General features: G+C 37.7%; 2 protein-coding genes across 2 annotated transcripts in view; one reads left to right on the forward strand and one right to left on the reverse strand.

Moving 5' to 3' along the window:
• The window catches only part of LOC134754356 (transcriptional repressor scratch 2-like), a 47,827-nt gene extending 42,185 nt beyond the window's left edge, over window positions 1–5,642 (forward strand). Inside the window, exon 2 of the mRNA XM_063690650.1 lies at window positions 3,311–5,642. Within this exon, the coding sequence (XP_063546720.1) occupies window positions 3,311–4,344 (1,034 nt within the window). The 3' untranslated portion in view covers window positions 4,345–5,642. The remainder of the gene's footprint in view (window positions 1–3,310) is intronic.
• The window catches only part of LOC134754168 (JNK-interacting protein 3), a 156,239-nt gene that overhangs the window by 88,235 nt on the left and 53,665 nt on the right, over window positions 1–14,339 (reverse strand). The window lies entirely within an intron of this gene.

Genomic DNA, 14,339 nt, shown 5'->3' on the forward strand with positions numbered 1-14,339 from the left:
TGTCTAATACAATCAATAGCCGTCAAATAAAACAACAAATTTTTTTTGGCAAACGAGGCACCGAACACCCTGTTTTCACGCTGTGCTTTTCACGTAACGTCCAAAATGCTTAGTGGCATAAAAAATCCTCATTATAAAAAATACACGTGTTAATACTTCGAATAAACCTTCCATGAAATATCTGTACTCCAACAATGAAACTAGTCTGGTAGTTATCTTTACAATCAAGTCTCAGAGGAGCCCTGATCAAATACTTAGGGGAAACGTATTATTATTGCGGAGTAGGGCTTGATATACTTATATGCGCAGTTATAGAGTAAGATTATTTGTAGGAGGATACTTAGGGGCCTTTCGCATTGGGCGTTTTAGTCGCAGGGCTAAACGACTTGTGATGAAAACCGTTGGTGTCCGATGCAATCGGATACAGCTGCTTAGGACCCTAGAATATGGTGTGTCGCAGTCAGCGCTGTGCTCTCTGTGTAGCGACAGTCCAGTCTCCAGTTTAAACGACAAGGCGCAGACGGACAGTATGATTCGTCCCTGAACCGCTGTCAAACTTCGGTTTTGTAGGAAGTTTCCTTTCTGTACGGTAGTACTATTATTTATTCTGTGGTATCGCTGCTGCACCGGAAATGACATGGGAATTGCGAAAAACCTGCAATGTGCAAACGCTCTTAGATTGGGGGTTGCCCTGACAAGGTTAGTGGTGTCAGTGGTGGTGGTCTCCTAATCTGCAGTTATTGTTGCATGTTTATTAATTTAAACTTATTGTATATATAAAGTGGATAGATATATTATTAATATTTGTATCTCCTTGGATATCACGGGCCTATGCATCCCGGTCTTTTGATAGGCTTGCGTGGGGATATAGATCCAACACGTAGAGGCCCCTTGGAGAGCTTTAATGTCATGTAGAACGCCTGCTGGAACCCGTTCACAGGCGCAACAATAGACACCCATGAACCGGTCGCAGCATGCATTGGGACTATCGTAGAAAAAGTGAACAGTATACCGGTCTATGGATTGAAGTTTGGGTGGACAATGAGACTGGGCTATTATAAAGAAGTCCGGACACCTGCCATAACAATGTTAAAACACGTTATCGAGGCAGGTGGTGACTTGCCGCTGACTAGATGGGCCCCTGAAACTGCCGTCGTGAAGACTATAATAATATTATTAATAGTCTGTTTTCTTTATTATGCTAGCTAGAAATGGAATGTCTGTCACAAACTAGCTAGAAGCATCTAAATGTAGCCATAGCCAAGGTATATATGGTGTCAAAAGAAATATGAAAGCTATAAAAATAGGTACAGTCAGAAGTCCCGTCCTGTACTTATCTTATGGCGTAAAGAGTCCTAGAGGCGCATTATCATTGTAATAACAGGGTATGAATTTAATCTGCATTTATTAACTACTAGCTGTTTCCCGCGACTTCGTCTGCGTGGAATGATAATGATGATTAATAAAAACTATCCTGTCCTTTCCCGGGTCTTAAACTATCTCCATACCAAATTTCAACTAAATCGGTTCAGCGGTTTAAGCGTGAAGAGTTAACAGACAGATACACTTTCGCATTTATAATATCAGTATGATGGATATAAACTGTCAATGTCAAAAGTGACGTTTCTGGTTGAAAAAACCTCCTCAGACAGGTAAAGCTTAATGGTCTGGGTGTGTCCTTAAGATCGGCCACAGGTCGCGCCACAGGTTGCCGTCACTTGTAGCAATCCTGTAACCTGTAGCGCGGACGCGGGCTATGTTCAATTGTGCACGGTCAACTCAAAGAACTTGACACCTCCTAAACTTGAGGTCTCCTGGGAGCCTAGCGATGATGACTATCGTACATCGACAAACGGCAAACGAATAGAAAAAATGTTGTGGGAAGACATGTAGATCCCACGAAAATTCATGTGACTATTTCCATACATTTGACGACCGGTCTGGCCTAGTGGGTAGTGACCCTGCCTGTGAAGCCGATGGTCCTGGGTTCGAATCCCGGTAAGGGCATTTATTTGTGTGATAAGCACAGATATTTGTTCCTGAGTCATGGATGTTTTCTATGTATTTAAGTATTTGTATTAGTATTATATATATCGTTGTCTGAGTACCCACAACACAAGCCTTCTTGAGCTTACCGTGGGACTTAGCCAATTTGTGTAAGAATGTCCCTATAATATTATTATTATTATTATTATTATTATACATTAAATAAATTTCAATTGGCGTTTTCTATCCAAGATCGTTTATTCACAAACGCCAATAATAAATTAATGTATTTGGATGACGATGCGAAGAAAAGTCAAGAGGTTATTTCATTACAATATTTAAGTTTCGGTCGGCGTTTTCTAAATATGAACGATTTTTACTTGGCTTAGTTAATACTATCCGTGTCTGTTACCCGGTTTGTTAAGAGATGGGAATGAAACCCATTGAGGCGGTGATCCGGTGAGTTATTCTGATCTTCTGCTCTAAACGGTACTTACTTACGGTGCGTACTTTGAAAATTAGTTTGAACTTTGAACTTGTATTTTATTGCGCAAGAATACAATTAACAATTGAATAGCTTTTCGAACTGTCGCGGTTAATAGCCACCCGCCAAATACGACAGTAGTATTTAGAATTAAATAAAGTTAGCACTTTTACGGATGAATATTTCACCAAATAACCATGGCAACCGTGCTATATACCAGTAAATTATATTTTTTGTCCAAGTTAAAGTTATTTATTTAAATTTTTACCATGCTGATTTCTATTCACTGTCATTTGTACTTATTTTTGTTAATTGTTCTCAGTTTATTCTATCTATTCTAAGTTAACTAAATAATATATATATAAATAAATAAATATGAAATATATTAAATATGAGTAACTATCGCGGTAACCGAAGACAATATTAACTAAATATGTTAAATCGTGAAATAATTTAATCCATTTTTATACATTCAATATTTTTCTTCTTTATGCTTCTATTTTTTTTATTTGTATTAACGTTGTCTAAAACTGCTCTCTTAGCCTCTAGACAACTGGGTATCAAAATGTGCTACTTTAATTTTAATTCTGTCGAGCTAACAAAAAATCAAACCTAGCTTGTTTGGGGCCCAAATAAGTACGTATTACGTGTAGGTCGTCATCACGCTATTGGTTAGGCTCTGTATTTTTTACTTAATTTACTTTTACCGTATGTAGGTATGGAGTTAGGTATATTTAATAACATTTGACGAAGCTTGAATATTCCGTATTGCTAACTGCCCTTAAACATTTCACAAAACTTCAAGGAAGTATGAATTTAAATAGTATCGTTTGTCGACAGGCTACACCGAGGAGCAGCCTTCCTCGCAGTTCACCGCCCGGCTGCCGAGCGAGGTGAGCGCCACGGCCGACGCCTCCCCGCCGCTCTCCTACGCCCTTCTGCAACTGTCCGCCTCCCCCGAGCCCTTCCTCCACGTGCAGCTTCAGTCTTCTTCTCCTCCTCCGCCACCGGCGAGCGGCAAGTCCATCTCCATGTGCTACACGAGCACGGGCGCTCTACTCTCTCTCCCGCCCAAAAAGAAGGACATCTACCGCCCCTACTGCCTCGAGAACCGCGCCGCACATCTCCATCGCGCGGAAGAAGACCTCAACGCGGCCCACGCCATCCTCGACCTCAGCCAACACGCGGTATTCCTCACCACCCCACCTCGGGTCGACCCCGCACCCCCCGAGCCGCCGCCACCACCACCGCCGCCGCCTCCTGAGTCCGTAGCTGAGGAACAGAGTCCCGAAAGACCACGAGAAACCGTCGCGTACACCTACGACGCGTTTTTTGTCAGCGACGGTCGATCAAAACGACGAAACTATGTAAATTCGCCCGTCGAAGTGCCACCGCAACCCGAACCGAAGTCTAAGTACACCTGCAGTGAGTGCGGAAAACGGTACGCGACTTCCTCGAACCTGTCGAGACACAAGCAGACACACCGCAGTCTTGACTCGGTATCGGCGAAGCGCTGCGGCGAGTGCGGCAAAGCTTACGTTTCCATGCCGGCGCTGGCGATGCACGTGCTAACGCACCAGCTATCGCACGTATGTGGCGTGTGCGGAAAGCTATTCTCGCGGCCGTGGCTGCTGCAGGGGCACCTGCGCTCGCACACGGGCGAGAAGCCGTACGGCTGCGCGCACTGCGGCAAGGCGTTCGCAGACCGCTCCAACCTCCGCGCTCACATGCAGACGCACTCGTCCGATAAGAACTTCGAGTGCTCGCGCTGCCACAAGACGTTTGCACTGAAGAGCTACCTCAACAAGCACCAGGAGTCGGCGTGCGTGCGCGACGACGATTCCCCGCAGCCCGAGCCCGCCGAGTCGGGCTAGCGCACGCGCACACGCAACTAGGGACCGTAACCGCCGTATGGTTTACAACTAAACGTAAAGTATTAATATGAATTTAGATAATAGCTTAACATAAATTTACAAATTTTAAACTAGGAGCGAGCGTTCGGCGACCCGCTCGTGATCTGTGGCCTCCGGAACTCGGCACCCGTGTATTAAATAAGAATTTTGGTTGTGCTGCAACGTAAACACGAGCAATATAAAAGCAATATTTTGTGGATCGTCCCGATAGCTGAAGATAGTTTAATCGTATTTTGATTTACTTAGTACGAGTGAATGAGTGTGTAGGTGGCGAGTGTGGGGCCGCGTCGAGGAGGCGCGGTGAGGCGACGCCGTCGCCGCGACACTCGAGCAACGTTTCGCAAACAACGAATAACGTACGACCCCGTAGGCCGCCCCGCGGCAGTAGGCCGTAGCGTCAGACGTCCCGATACGTTAAGCATTTACCTATATGTATGTACTCGTCGATAAATATACCCTTATATACATAGTATTGAAATATGAATGAAACTAATATCTTTTGTAGGTGATTTTTACAACCGCTACGTAGGTTAGAGATAGGGTGTAAGTTAGCCGAGGAGTCGACGGAGCAAGGAAAACGTCTCCGTCTCGGGTCCCGGGGACTGTCAGAGCCGAGTTCACAGGATCAGATATGAACCGACACTGAGGTGTACTCGCCTCTGATAGTTCGTCCGGTTGTCCCTCGGTATGAAACTTGCCAAAACTTTCCGTCCGAAGGCGCTCACGTGCCGCGCCCGGCCGCGGCAGTGCCTTAGCGGCGATGCGTCGCGCCGCTCCACCGCTCCCCGACAATCGCCCCTTCAGGGGGAAACGCTCCGAGTATCCCTGACCTTTAACTACTCATTCGAGTAACGATGTCCCCATGATGCGTTGTAACCAACAGAGCGTGCAAATTAACATACCGACCGATCTAACACTTCATTAAGGACAAAAAAAGCTTTGAATGGCTTATTATATTGACCAATCACTTTCCTTAAATATACAATTTTTCATTTCAGTGAACGGCGGCGCTTGATATTATAAATACATATTTTAAGCTTCATAATTAGTTGCCGACCTTCTATTGTTGTAGCGTGAACTGTAATTAGCAAATAAATTTGCCAAACTCAATCTGTTAAACCAATTTGGCCATGATTGGCGTAAATCTAAATAATGAACAAGCTAAAGGTAAATTAATCACTGCGCCCGACTGCGTGTCTATCAGACGAATCAGACAATTAGTGTTGCCATAATGTATTTATACGCGTATATGAAGCAGTACTTGCCTAACTATATTTTACCTACTAGGTATATGTAGCTACCTATGTACATCGCATATACGAGTACACATTTAATGAGTTTAGCCTCCCGTACCCTATATTCATAATATTTATGACTTATTGAAAACAAAATATTAAATCGGTTCCATTTGGCTTTTAATAATATATTATGTATTACGAGTATTATCTTAAATATTATTGAGACAGTTGTGATTGGAAATAGTTTTCACGTCTATTTATTTATGTTGTGAACTTCGCTGTTGGGAATAAACGTCAATGGGCTGGAGCGCGTGTCGGCGGCGCGACGTGCGCAGTGCGTATGGCTAGGGTTACCACCAACAGAAATAGTCTAATAAATAAACAGGCACCTAACAGCCTTAATTAAGGATCAGTAGTCAAGATTGCTAGCATAGTTTAATCTAACACGGCATTAAGCGTGTCATGAGCCTTCCAAAATAAAATTCTTTATTATCTACGATAAGCGGGTGGTAACCCCGACTGTGGCGGCAGGCAGGGCCGCGCCAAACAGACAGCATGCCTTTAGTTTGAGCGTGCATTATTAGAAATGTTAAAGTAACTGGCAATAAAGTAACCGTAGAACAACGATGACACAACCCTTATAAACGTAATACAAAACGCGCACTGCTCTGTCAACTGCATAACTAGTGTTTTTGCACTTGAAAGGACGGCTATATACAGTGCCTAACGGTACAGAGGCGCAAGTATGTTTTCAATTGACTGAACACCGCGTTTCACAGCTTTTCCAAGGGTTGTGTCCTCGGTGATGTAGAATAAGCTAGAGATAATTAGGCTATGAGGCGAGCGCGGCTCGCGAAGAGGGTATTCGAAAAGCAATAATAATGTAGGCACTAAAATGTTGCGCACCGCAGTCGAAATGACGCAATCTTGATAATCCCGTAGTCCGTAGAGTAGTTCACCCGCGCGTCGACCTCACAGGATAAAAGGAACACACATTTCCTGATTTTCTTAAATACGCACCATGACCAACCACAATTTTTGTTGTAACAATGTTTCGAGTCACATGTCTAATCGAAGAAAAGAGTATAACATAATAATTCGGTGTTGGTGACGGATGTAATTTATAGTAAGTAATTGGTCCACGTATTTGAGTAATATACAGAACCCAAAAAAAAATTGTGGTAAAATACCGTCACCATGTTTTCGACTTCATCATTTTGGTAAATTTACCTTAAATGTTATGATTATTTGGATCAAAATACGTTACCGGAGTAAAATGTGTGTTGTGAAGGCATAGGCCATTGAAGGGAAAGTTACCAGCACCATAGTGTATACTTGTATAGGAATGTAGGGACGTAGACATGGGTACTTTCGGGGGCCTGGCCATCCTGTGAGGTCGATGACCCTTCTTTACTATCAACTGTGGTAAGTTCACCCTCCATTATCGACTGTTTTGGAGTCTGATTGATTTTGTAAAACCAATTACATACTTATCCTTTTTCTAGGTCGTCAGAATAAAACGACCCACGATATTAAGTTTTTAGGACCTTGTTTCCAGAAAGTTGAAAATAGAATAACATATTTTTATGACAGTACGCGACCGCCGCCTGCTAACAGGTTAGCGACGTCAAACAGACTGCGTCCCGCCGGTGCTATAAAAATACATTTATGGGTCTTACCATATTGTAGTAAATAACAACCAAAATTATCAGGTAATTAACATTACGCGAAAATGCATGACAAAGCGCTCCAGTACATGGTTATTTTATGAGAACTGAAGTAAATCTTGGAATTATTATTAGACCAAAACAAAATAATAGGGTTACGTTAGCGACACTGCATGGGGTAACATTATCTGTAAGTTAAAAGAGGATGTCATAGGATAGAGCGGTACTGTCATAGTAAATTTTGTAGCCACAGTAAATTCACTGCCATCTATCGACACACTTTAAAACTGAAAATGAAGATTTAAAAAATACGATAAAATTTATTTAAATAGGGATAAATGATTTTTTTTATTTGCATTAATTATTTTTATATGATTTTGACCCATGTTCTTTCACCGTTAAAATTGTGAAAAAACAAACGAAACTGTCAACGCCCTCTATACGAGAGTAGGCCAAAGGTAGTGGCGCCATCTGATCGAGAATCAAATTTTCGTGATTTTTGAGGCACGTTTTTTCCTTAGACTGTATCCATCTATTACGGAGTTATATCTATATTTGGTAAGTTTTAGGGAAAATTTACCACAGTTGATTCTTGTTAGTGCCTCACAAGTCAATTCGTCGTTGGTGGATTTAATTTAAGCCTGTCAATTACCGTCTATTTAAAATATGACTTTCCTGTTTCAATTAAAAATCTGATTAACTAATTTAGTTCAGTTGAAGTGTTCTGAATGGTTGTTATTTTGGGGAAGGCAACGAAAAAGTGATGTGATGTTTTAATTGTATCCTGACTTCTTGGTTTTGAAGTATCTAAATGAGTGGCATCACGTGAACATTGTTTCATAAGGAACGAAGAACTGAAAGAAAATGCACCAACTTTGTAACGAATATTTGCGGCTACGTACATATAAAGGCCTGTAGCTATTAAGCCAGCAATTATTGGTACAATTTTACTGTAAAAACCAATAATTTAGAAACGTATCAGAACATTGTCACAGTTTATACTCATACATACTTATGTTGCTGGGACCCGTTTCTCAAAAGCTTGTAACTTGTATTACAAGTGGAAGTCCCTTTCTAAGAAAAGATGTCAAAAAGTGACATCCGATTGTATTACAAGTTACAAGCTTTTGAGAAACGGGCCCCTGGTTGCCATCCCCCTGTACCTGTAAACCATCGCAAACTGTTTGGATCGTCGGAGGGGCAGCTCTGCGTATTAGAGATCAAAGCACGCCCTGCGTCTCACTCTAGCGCAGAGCTCGGTCTCTCTCTGAGGCTTCCGTTGCATGGACTAACACAAAGCCTAGGGAGGCACTGGAATCCTAGACGTATATTCCCATTCCTACTAGTAGTTGTAGTGCCACATTTTAAATCTAGTATTTAATATTTCCCCTAGTAATCACTATTGAGTCTATTGAGTATCATTTGGGTTTACCTTTTTTGATAGTATTAACTGACGATGGTCGCGCGTAAAAGCAATATAATGTAAATGAATAAGCAATACTATTGTAGGTTATAATATGTAGTACGTATTTATTGTTTTTAATCGAGAAATTTTGTAGATTTTTAGATATTTTTGGTGCTTTGGAGTACTATATTGAAATTTGAATCGAATCTGACATCGAATATTGAGTAAATTATAAAGTAATTGTTTTTATTATTGACTAGGTGGTAGGTTTATATCTGTTCGAAGTTCGTTTCTCTTTCTCCTTCTGAGTAGAAGTATCTGCGAGTACTCCTTCGCATCTCCCTCGATCTCTTATAAACTCTAGCTGTCCTGTCCCGATCGTAGTAATCGCAAGATGCTTTTTAATAAAAGTCTAAAGCAAAATATTTTATTCAAATATTTATACTAACGTTATTGTAATTGTAGCGAATACGAATAAGTAACGTAACTAACGAAACCAACTTATATACAAAAATATATACAATTAATTGTAAATATTTCCCTGTGTACCAAAATTTTCCTTCTTTACAATTTTTGTAGGTGTAGTATTAAATACCTTTTATAGTAGGTAAAAGTTATATATAGATTATAACTTAGTGAGTCACGTGTAGTCTCGTTAGTTTACACGAAGACTGCTTTGCTGCGGTTAACATCGCAAATGGCAGATACACTGCAAAGCGGTCGAGCCACTCATAATGTAAGTGACATTCAAGCAATATTAATAAAAAAAGAATAATGAAGGTTTCCAGTAAAAATTATTATATGAAGTGCTTAAGATGTTTAAAAAGTCACTGTCTTTAAAAATAACTGTCATCATTTTTATAAAAATGAAATTAACATACCTGATCAAAAATTTGACAGTATGAATTTTTCAACGAAGTATGAATTCTACAACGTAGAACAGGTGAAAACCAATGTTACTTAAATTAACGGGATAATTTGATTGCTTGTTTGAACATTACGAATTTAAAGGACTTATATTAAGCAATACATAAGTACATAACACCAATGTTTTTTTGTATGTGCTACAACGAATAAATTATTACATGTAAATTGTATTCTAATACCTAAGTACATACTGCCCGTCAATCTAAGTAACGTATAAATACAACAAAAAAAAGGAAAAAAAAGATGATAGATAAGATTGCAAATACAGTGATAAATAAAAATGTCCAAACTAGTAATACACAATTAACTTAAGCAATAAATACATTAGATTTAATGTGACTACTAGGCCATTACTAGCATATAGCAATATATTATAAGACTAATATACTTACCTACTACAAGAGCAATACCGAAGCAATATGCAATTGTAATTAAAATAAGACAAAAGTCTTAATTTACCAAATGTTGCTGATAAGTAGACTGTAAACAAGTGATAAATATAAATAAAATGTGAAAAAATCTTTTTATTGGAATCACGAATTAAGTATTAAATTTATACATTGGTTTGATAATGAATATTCAATTTACATGTAATTTTGAAGTCAGGAATTAAAACTATTAGTTTGTTTGCATTTAATGTCGTAAACTTTTTAAATTGTTTATTAGCCTAGCTTAGTAATAAAGTATATGCAAGCTTTGACCGGGATCCAATACCTTGCATATGTATACAAATATGTATGTGCACTAAGCTACATCTGTCCAAAACATAAGGACGTAGGCTGTAGACGAAAAGCTGTTTAAATTAATTAATTAGTTTGAAATTAAAATAATATTATTTGATATTTCATCATGTCCTGCCGGGCTAGCACATGATTGGCGCGAGAGTATCTCGCCGCGACATTAGACTACTCGTCCCCCTTTAATTCATACAGTTAGTAAAAGACGGGTAGTCTATCTCGCGGCGAGATACTGTCGCGCCAATCATGTGCTCGGCCTACTGGTCGAGGCACGCATATACAGACATGTTCGAATATTTTCCATAATGAGCCTATGGTTTAACTGTACGATAACTTCGAAAAACCAAACGTAATAATTGACCGATTGTGATGTGAGACGTTAAAAGCAATATTTACAAAGTTTTTGTCATTGAATTTGGGATGTATGGTATATTCAGAGGCTTGTTAATGCACATTGAAGAAACAAAACTGTCCCATCCTAATTATATCTGATTGATATATTATGTACAAGTATGACGTTGAAAAAAAAAGTATAAAAATGTTGATATAATATTTCCGATCCATTGATTATAGATATGGGCTTTATTTTTCAAGCCTCTGATGAGATAACGAAGTTCGTAAAAAAAGCAATAAAAACAAGCAATATAATATCGAAGTTTTACAACGAATCATTTAATTATAGTTATTTTGCGTGTACAACGAAATAAAATGTTTACGTGTAGCATTATAAGATGGAAACAAAATGATCCCCGCAGGTAATCATAATATAATATAGACCAATAATAGAATACTCATCGGAAAGTATGCCTTACATAATGTGAAGATTACTAGAATATGGAAATGTAATGTTTTTACCACCACACAAGCTTTTAAACTTTTGATTGTTTAACTGATAAGAAAGTTGCATTTTATTCACATGTGAGGCAAAGTAATCAAATGCTAATTTTGAGTTGTTTTCTTACATGTTTGCTGGTAGAATTTTACAGATGGTATTTTTCATGTGTTGGTGTGGTGAAAATTTTTGTTTCACTCGGTGGCAAAATTTACTTTACTATCAATTTTGGAATTTGGAATCTTTCGGTTGCTCGGGTATCAATAGCACGAGAGGTTAAACAACAACTTTGCTCCCCTGTAAAACAAATAACTATTACAGATATCCGGAATTTCTTAAATATTTTAAAAGGGTTGTGGGAAAACTTAAAAAGAAAATATATTTAGAAGTTCCGATTATCGTAAACTAAACGGGATGTTTGGTACTACTTATTTAGATACCTACGAGTAGCGATTTACATGAAACTTTCTGTAGACAGTGCCATGAAGGCTACCGTTTTTGTGCTCACTAGTTGGCGCCACTGTAGATGTAGGTCCAGAAAAACAGATCTCAAAATTCTTCTATGCTTATTTTTATAAAATCAATACGTTCTAATATACACAAAGGTATTTTAACGTCTAAATGTGCCATTTTTATTTAACCTGTCTAATTTTGCATAAATTATAGTTGGCACTTTTTTTTAACCACTAACAATTATTGAGCTATATCTATTGTTTACTATGATTAATCAAAAATGGACAAAGATTTACTACAATTTATGAATCAATAGTTCAAAAAATTCTTTGCTTTTGACATCTTGAAAGACCATCTACACTAGCGCCCCTAGCGGCGAAATTTAACGCGTTAGCCCTCATTGCAACTCAGGGATCATTTTGTTAAAAGTAGCGAGAGTAATCCATAGAGTGGTCCACGACAACATGGCATACAACATAAAATTGTAAGTAGTTTTAGAAATATTATAGGCACAATTGTCGTGGGCGTCTCTAGTTTTGGAAAGATTTTTATCGTTAAAATGAATTTTGATCACAAGGGATCTACGACATTTTAAATAAGGATCACATGTCGCAGGTATTTTTTTGTGACGTGCATTTTTGTGCTGTGTAATTAATTAGTTTAATGAAGGGCTTGATTGTTATTATGTCTAAGTTTTATTTGTAAATATCTCATTCAACAGTGACGAACGAATTATTATGATTTAACATTAACTATTAAGGTTGAAGGAAATTAAGTATTACCTACCTATGTTATTATTAATTTAATAAACAGAAATGTTCAAAACATAGGTACTTTATAAACAAAAACTCGTTTTTAATTTTTAAGCGTACATTAATGTATTTATGTAGCAGTTATACTTATGTACCTATAAGTTAAATGTGCAATATTAATTAATATTATTATTATTTGTATTTAATTTAAATTAAGTTTAAATCATATAATCGGTGCCTAATATTAATTTTGTAACCATGCAGCACTGTGATCATGTAAAGTATTATGTGTACCTATTTTTTTCTACAGTCGCTTTTGAGAACCACGATAATCTAGCATGTAGACGGTCTAGTCATTTAGATTTAACAAGTATTATACCATTAGAAGTAGAGTGAGGTGACGGAGTAATGTGATGCAATCGTAGCGATCGAGTAGGAAACATTAGGATGTGAAAGGTATAGTAGAATACACAGAAAAGTACTAAATTTGCCTTATTTTTTGTGCGAGTGACCAAGTTAAAAAGCATTCCCTTTTTCAAGCAATTCCATTGGATGGACACAGCAAATCCAAGCTCAGCCCTTTTAATATGTTTAAGGAATTGATATGAATTGATCTAGATTTTAAATGTAAGGAAAAAATATCGGACATGTACGTCTTCATTTTACCCTATACACAACATTGTTCACTCGTACAAAAAGTTTCAAAAACCCTTAGCGTCCACAGCTAAGATGCCGTGCAATCGCTATATTTAAGAAGAAGTCGACCAAATTCTCTAGTGAGTGTCTTTGGTAGCCTGACCCTGACCAACGGACGTACTTCTAAGGCCTTTGAGCAATGCCGCATATTGTTCGCGTCTTTACTATTAAGTTAGTCGATTTATCGATTGTGTTAATTCAGTCTTAAAATGGGTCTTCTTTAATTATCAGTAATCTATACACCTTAAAAAGCAAAGTCCCCGCTTCGTCTGTCTGTTTGTATGTTCGCGATAAACTTAAAAACTACTGAATGGATTTTCATGCGGTTTTCACTTTGCAATAGAGTGATTCTTGGGGAAGGTTATACTTTGTTAAGGTTTTGTGTAACCCGTGCGAAGCTAAATTTCTAATAAACTAAACTAAATACAGCTCGTTATATTTCAAAATTTAGTTACTCTACTACTTCAAAACATAACTGAGTCAAAAGTAGTGGTTACCTGTTTTGTATTACCTATTTGTTCACAAATATACAACAATTGCAATAAGACAAATACGTGGCATCGCGCAAAGGGATTTAGGAGTCATACCATGTACATTAATGTAAATATAAGTTTATTTTGAACCCCAGTTCTGTCGTACCTTTCCAAAATAACCATTAATCGTAGAACGTCAATTTTTAATTCATCTATTCCTTCCTAATAAGCAATTATTATAGTACCAAAAGTACCTACAGAGTTAGTATAACATTGCATGGAATATATATTATTATAAAATATTATAGCAAATAAAAACGTATGTAAAGTAAGCATATTAAAATATTTAATTATTCTTACTGTTGCATTTGATCTGTCGAATTTAAATTTTGTTCCTAACAATTTATTTTACCAGCATTTTTAAATTAATCAAAATAGACTTAGCAGTAAGCAAGTTTTGATAGAATAGTCCGGATATCCTCTAATATTCTATTCAATTAATTAATACAATAATAATAACGCCACAAAAGTTATACTTTTTAATTGCTAAATATTTGAATTTTATTATAAGTAGAAACTGAAATAATTAAAAGTTAAATCTTATTAAATTCTTTACAATGATGTCTGCTTTATTTATTAGATTCTCATACTTTAACTTATTAACCACAAAGTAGCCAAGGTCCTACTCGTTACAAAAATACAATAAAATAAACACACTTGAGAAACACCAATATACTCGTACTTACATAAGTTTTTTTGAAGCTCTTACGACAAAT

This window comes from Cydia strobilella, chromosome Z (assembly GCF_947568885.1).
Source record: "Cydia strobilella chromosome Z, ilCydStro3.1, whole genome shotgun sequence".
In the NCBI taxonomy this organism is placed as follows: domain Eukaryota; kingdom Metazoa; phylum Arthropoda; class Insecta; order Lepidoptera; family Tortricidae; genus Cydia; species Cydia strobilella.